The sequence below is a fragment of the Sarcophilus harrisii genome, chromosome 2 (assembly GCF_902635505.1).
Source record: "Sarcophilus harrisii chromosome 2, mSarHar1.11, whole genome shotgun sequence".
NCBI lineage: Eukaryota > Metazoa > Chordata > Mammalia > Dasyuromorphia > Dasyuridae > Sarcophilus > Sarcophilus harrisii.
Window position 1 is genome coordinate 250,789,925 of NC_045427.1, and position 7,320 is coordinate 250,797,244.

Genomic DNA, 7,320 nt, shown 5'->3' on the forward strand with positions numbered 1-7,320 from the left:
GTGTGTGTGTGAATCTTCAACTTCCTCTCTTCTATTAGCCCCCCACACCTTCTCTTGAGCCTTCCCCTTGTATTTCCCTGCAAGGTAAGATAGATTTTCTGTCTTAACAACTGAGGATATTTATTAACCCTAGTTTGAATCAATTTTGGTGAGGTTAAGTATTTATTGTCCCATCCCCATTCTTCTTCTCTAAAAGCTCTTTCTTTCATGTTCTTTTATTTGAGATAATTTTCCTTATTTTCTTCTCCCTATTCTCCTCCCTTTTATTCTCCCTTAATCATTTTCCAATGTATCCCCCATTTTTACATCTGAATTTTATTTTTTAGACATCATTCCATCATATTCATCTCACACACATTCCTTCTGTCTCTCTCTCTATATATATATCTTTTAAACTGCTCTAATAATGATAATATTCCTAGGAGTGACAATTATCATCTTCCCATATAAGAATACAAGGATTATATTGTTATTAGACTTCTCAGGATTTTTCTTTCCTGTTTACTTTTTTTATGCTTTTCTTTAATCTTTTTTGAAAGTTAAATTTCCTTTTCAATTTTGGTCTTAAAAAAAAATATTATCACGAATGCTTAAAAGTTCTCTATTCCATTAAATATCCCTTTCTCCCTGAAGAATTATACTCTATTTTGCTCAAAGATTATTGCTTCTAATCTTCTTTCTTCTAGAATATCATATCCTAAGACTTCTGCTCTTTTAATGCAGAAGTTGCTAAACCTTATGTCATCCTGAGTCTATCTCATTAATATTTGAATTCTTTCTGCCTCCTTATATAAGTCATATAATTTTCTCCTTAACCTACGAGCCCTAATTGGACTGTAATATTTCTAGGAGTTTTTATTTTGGGCTTTGTCAGAAGCTAATTTTGGGATTCCTTTAGTTTCTATTTTAATCTTTAATTGTAGGATAACTTCTTGAAATATTACATATAAATTATACATACATATCATGTATAAATTATGTATGGATAATGGCTTTTACTTATTCCAACAAGTATTAAATTATTTCTTCTTGATCTGTTTTCCAAGTTAGCTATTTTCCCTAAGAGATATTTCACATTTATTTTTATTTTTTCATTCTTTTGAGTACGTTTTATTGTTTCTTGGTGTCTCGTGTATATTGGCTTACTTTTAAGGAACTATTTCTTTTTATGAACTTTTGTACCTATTTTCCCATTAAATCAATTCTACTTTTTAAGGCATTTTTCTATTCAGTGAATTTGTGTTATCTTTTTATAAATCTTTTGACTCTTTTTTCATAATTTTTCTGCATTATTTTCATTTTTTTCCTCCAAATTTTGTCTATTTCCCTTGTTCAATTTAAAAAATTCTTTCTGATTTCTTCTGAGAATTCCTTTTGGGTTTATATCCAATTCACATTTTTCTTTTTCATTGAGGCTTTATTTTTGCTAGTTTTTTTTTTAAACAACTTTGTCTTCTGGGTTTGTGTTTTAATCTTCCCTGTCACCATAATAATTTATTAAGATTAAATTTTTTGTTGTTGTTGTTTGCTCATTCCAGCATATTTCTTGCAATTTAATTTTCTGTTAAAGTTAGGTTCTGAAGCTGAACTGGAGAGAGAGTTATATCCCAACCTTCAGACTTTTCTTGTTGCTGTTCCCAGAACTAACTCTGGTGAGGTGGGTGTCTGGAAGTTTTGGGGACTTCAAGAATGGTATGATCTAAGGAGAGGTGGGGTCACTGCTCTCTTGGTCTGAATTCTAGTTCTTATCCAGAAAAGGACCTTATTCTCATGTAACTACCGATACTAACACTCCTCCAGGTTTTAATACTATGAAGTCCCTTTATCTCCTGTAGATGCATCTGCTAGTGCTTTCCTCTGTCTTAGAGCTGAGCTGAGAGTCCCTAATACATTGTGAGTGACCAAAAGCATTCTTCTCTGCCTTAGAACCACAACTTGGGTCCCTGATGGCCTGCCCTTAAAGTACTATCACTTCTTTTGACCTATAACTGCTTATTGGAAATGCAACAAGAACCTGAGTTCAGTGCCAATAAATGGTTCCCTGCAATTTCCTTCTGAGCAGTTGGCTGATTTCCTCTACCATCTGTGGCTTGAGAGCTCCTGAAGTGGCAGCTGCAGTTAATGCAGCCATCTCATTACACTGCCTTCCCCCAATCATATTGGTTCTACCTCTCTGAATTTTCAATTAAATTTAAGCCCATCTGAGTGTAACATATATCATCTGATATGTACATCATATATGTAACATATAATTACCTGAAGGTGATTCATGATGAGTGTCAAAGAAAGATCTTCTCAATCCACTTCTTATTTTATAGTGGAAGAACTAATACCAGTGAGGTTAAATATTTAACTATGGTCTCATGGCTGGTAAATGATGGATTTGAACTCAAGGCTTCTGATACCAAATTTGAAATAAGATTTTCTGATATCAAATCTAGCATGACATACATTTCACTGCATCTTACTGCATCTTACTTATGTTACTTATGGAGTCTTTGCTAATTTAAAATATTTTCTTTAAACCCATTTTGTCTGACACATCTTTTAAATATTTCTATCCACAAGGGGTGATAATCTGCTGTTAGACAGATTCTCAATGATTAAAAAAAAAATCAGACTATTTATAGGAGCTGAGTATTATGAGACATTTTAAGTGTGGAACAGTCATGAAAATATTTTGCTATGTACAAATTTAACACTGTTTTGCTCTTTGTGACACTTTTCAGAAGAATTCAATTCATGTGAAATTATTGTTTTCTTTTTTAATTAATTATTTTATTGGCCATATTAAACTTTCCCTATAAAACCTTTCAGAATGCTTTATAAGTTCTTAGAATGTTGTAGTAGAATGTTAATAATAAGATGAATAAATTTCAGGGGAAATAATTTTTCAAAACATTGGGCTCAACACTTTTATCCATCCCTTTTCTTCAGCAAAATTCCATCCAATTTATCCATATAGTCACTTATCTTGATATTAACTAATCATGTTACTGGGATAGTAGTGTCCTTTTCATTGATTGTTGAATTTAGAACACAATGTGATGTTTCTATACATTATTACTTGAATGTTGAGTGGACTTAAAATATTCGAAAGGGTGTTGCCTAAATTGGTGTCTGCTCAAACCAGAAGTTGTTTCTTCTAATTTTCTATAGCATTCAAGTACGGTGTGCCCATTGCCTTCTCTTTAAATTAACTGTTTTTTGATAAAAGTTTGCACTTCTTTGAATAAAAAATATCTTTGATTTTTGTAACTGCTCCTTATTATTTTGTTCTGTGGGTTCTTATTATTTTCTTCATTTTTAGATTTAATATTTATCCCTTCAACATGGCCCTTAAGAGTTTTGGGATGAAACAAAAAAGTAGGTCTCTACCTTTGTCAAATACATCGAAGTTTTCAATGGAGAGGGAGAAATTGGTCAGTCTAAAAGAGATCAATTTTCTTGCAAAAATTGGAGAGTTCTTATATTGTAACAAAGGCTAGTACAATTTATCTTGAGATAAGATTTCTGTTTTCTTCTCTGCCATTCCTTTTTTTTTTTGTTGGCATAAAACCAAAAGGTTGACTTATGATGACTTTGATGAATCAAATGTAGCAATGATACTCTTTTCATTCTGCTTCTTGTTGGTTTCCCTTTCAGATCCATTGTCATTATTGTTGCCATATTATTTTTCAGTACTTGTTCTCAGAATCCTTAAAGAGAAGTGTCAGATCACACAATGGTTTGATATCTAAAATAGTGTATTACTATTTAGTCACAAAGAGAATAATGAAGTTGGCTAACTATCTGGGGTAATCAAGAGTATTACATACTTAAGGTTATAGACTGAGGATAAAAACTTCTAAAGGTACCATTGATTTAGGGATTGACATTCCTTTTTGTCAACCATGCAAGAAGTAAGGTAATTTTTTAATGATAGAGACAGATGTTATATTTATTTCTGGAGCTGTCTTTTCAGTGATAAAAGTAGATTCACTAGATACAGTATTGTTAAATAAGATGATAAGCTTATTTTTTGTATCATGAAGACTTTAGATACTTGACAATGCCCTGGAGCATTTCAAAGACAGATTGTATTGTTTTGGTATTTATCTTGGATAGTCTAAGTGGAATCCCAAGCTACCATATAAGAAAGACCTTCATTCATCTTGCAGCAACAACTGTAGGTGTTATTTTATTTCTTTGGAGGGATATGAATATCTTATTTTGTAATTGCCTCAGATTTCAAAACAATAATACCAAGTGACTGGAAATAAGACCCCAGATCATAAATGGGGCACCTTTAATATAAAGTCAGCACAACACATTACATTAAGCTTCACTAATTTCTCCTTCCCACCACTCAGTTTTTAGTCCCATAACAATTTTAAGGAGAGAAAATAAGATACTGCAAAGGATTAATTTTTCTCACTGATTAAAAAAAAAACACCAGGGATAAGATGATCAGAGGAATTTCAGGCTTTAGTATTCTTTAATCTTTGGGGGCAGCAGGAAAGGAAAAAAATGACAGGTGTGCTTCATTTGTGGAAGAGATGAAATTTCCAAACAAGACAAACTGTAAAATTAATAATAATAATTTAAAAAACACATTCCATTTTCCCTCTGACTGAAAGGAAGGTTGGAAAGCTTTTTTCTCATATATATTTTTTGGAACACAAGATATTGCACATTTTATAGTTACCCATAAAAAATCCCCACAAATTTAAAAGGAAAAGGGATGCTATTATGATAATAAAATGGACAATACTAAAATAAGTCACAAGGTGCCAAAATAGAAACAAATGATCATCCTAAAGCATCTTTGATTGGAGTTAGATTTACAGAAAAGAGGGATATGAGATATATGGTCTTTATTTTGATTACTCTAGCTACACACTAAAGCACAGATTGTGTTGTGGTTATTTTTGGAAAAATTTATCAGTGAGAAAATATGAAATAGAATCTCACTTCACCTTAATACTTAAAAAAAAAAAACTATATTCACCAATTTAGGTTTGGTTTCTATGGTAAATAGACCTTTAAGTTTGTATGGTTTAATAATGACTTCTATAGATGCAAATTTCCCCTATCTCCCTTTTTATTGTAATTTTTAGACTATATAATGAATGCATTTCATAATGACCTTTCATATCTTGTGAGAAGTCATTTTAGTCAACAGAACTTTCCTCAGAGCAGCCTTCATATCCTTGTTTCGAAGGCTGTAGATCAAGGGATTGATGAGTGGAGTGATAACTGAATAAAACAATGTCACGACTTTCTGGAATCCAACTGGTTGCTCTGCTCCTGGCCGCACATACATCATCATTACAGAACCAAAGAATAAGATGACTACAGCTAGATGTGAAGCACATGTAGAGAAAGCTTTATGCTTGCCAGCTGCAGAGGGGATCCTCAGCACAGAATTAATGACCAAGGCATAGGAGATGAGGATGAAGATAAAAGTACCAACCATAAAAATTGTATTGAAAGTAGAATAAATAAACTTTGTGGTATGGGTTTTGGAACATGAAAGAGATATCAATGGGACAGGATCACACATGAAATGATCAATTATGTTTGGGCCACAATAGGACAACTGTGAAATGAGAACAACTGGTATTAGAAAGAGGACAAAGCCACATGACCAGCCAAAGATCACCAAGCCAGTGCAGAGATGAGTAGTCATGATGGTTGGGTAATGAAGTGGACGACAGATAGCAAGGTACCTATCAAATGCCATGATGCAAAGATAGAAGCCTTCATCACAGCCAAAGGAGAAGAAGAAATAAAATTGGACAAAACAACCAATAAAGGTGATAGTCTTAGTCTCAGAAAGGAAATTGGCCAACATGTTGGGAACAGTTGTGGTGACATAGCAGATCTCCAGAAAGGAGAAATTCCCCAAGAGTATGTACATGGGTGTATGGAGGTGCCGATCCCAGTGCACAGCACACACAATAGATGCATTTCCCATTAAAGTTAGCATATAAATCACTGAGAATACCACAAAGTAGACCATCTGTATCTCCCAGCTGGAGGAGAAGCTCAAGAGGATGAAGTGACTAATAGAACTGACCATGCGTTCTATGTCAGAAATATTTCTTTGTTCAGAAGCCATGAAGATGGTGCTAGGTATAAAAATACAAATTAAATAGAGATTGTTGCTTTCCCCTGAGAAGTGTGAATTGCATTTTCATTTATTTCAATCAAATGGTAAGCATCCTGATTTTTGCTGGAATTTAAATTATGATGTCCCATACCTATTATTAGAATATACAAATGAACTTCTTTACCTAGTAAAGCAACACAGTACTACAGAGCAAAACAGGAATAATTTAGGTTAGATTTTAGTTAACAAAGATCAAGAACCTAGAATTCAAAAATCCTCGTTTCTTGTACTCTGCCACTACAATTCTATTTGATTCTGTGTCTGTTGCCTTACCTATTTCTATTTCCTCATCTGTAATATGGGTATTAGAGAAAGCATGATATAGTGGATAAGGAGATAAGCTTAGAATCAAGAAGATTTGAGTACCTAAATTAAATGTGTCTCGGACACATTTTTTCTGCGTAATTATAGACAGGTCATTTAATATATCAATATCGCAAGTAATTCTTCAGTCTGTAAAAATGGCTACAACCTTGATCTTGCTATCAGCTAAAACTAGTCCTCTTCCATGTCTATAGATTCTGAAATTCCTTTATCTAATTGTTATCTGTTGTTACTCTATTTCTTCCTCTGCCATGTAACTACAAATGCTGCACTTCATCCTTACTGTGAATTTCAGTCCCCCACCCATCATTTTCCTCCCCAAGCCAACACACCTGCACTGGCTTATTCACTTCCCTTTAACTCTATAGTGAGCTCTTCTGCTAAGGCTTTTGAGCTCCTTAACCCATCCAAGATATTTCCAAAATTCAGCCTTAGATTACTTCTACCATCTGCTGCCTTCAATCCTACTTATATGATGTTGAAAATAACTAGAGAATATCACAAGTAGTTCCTCCTACACTGATTTACTACTCCACCCTATAGCCTTTTCTAAACCTTTTCTCTCAGCTTTTCCTTATCTTCTGTAATGTCTGGGCTAGCTCTCTAGGGAAGGGGAGACCTCAGGATCAGTCAGAGTCAGCATCAGTAAAAGTCCTTGCCCTTTAGGAGGAGAAATGGAGGAGGCAGGCAAGCTGACATGTGGCTAGTCAAAGATGGGTTCTGAAGTCTGAAGCCTGAAGTCTTCCCTGCTGTGCAAGCTGCAGCAGAGAGACTCTGACTCTGTCCCTCTGCCCTCCAATCCTCCCCTAAGATTACCTCACCACAACACATACAGCAGGCAG

The 7,320-nt window shown here is 34.0% G+C and overlaps 1 protein-coding gene across 1 annotated transcript; it reads right to left on the reverse strand.

Moving 5' to 3' along the window:
- Positions 1-5,131: 5,131 nt before the first annotated feature.
- LOC100930470 (olfactory receptor 11G2-like) lies at positions 5,132-6,067 on the reverse strand. The gene has a single exon (XM_003755777.2). It carries the CDS (start codon positions 6,062-6,064, stop codon positions 5,132-5,134), a length of 933 nt encoding a protein of 310 aa, XP_003755825.2. The 5' UTR covers positions 6,065-6,067.
- Positions 6,068-7,320: the final 1,253 nt, after the last annotated feature.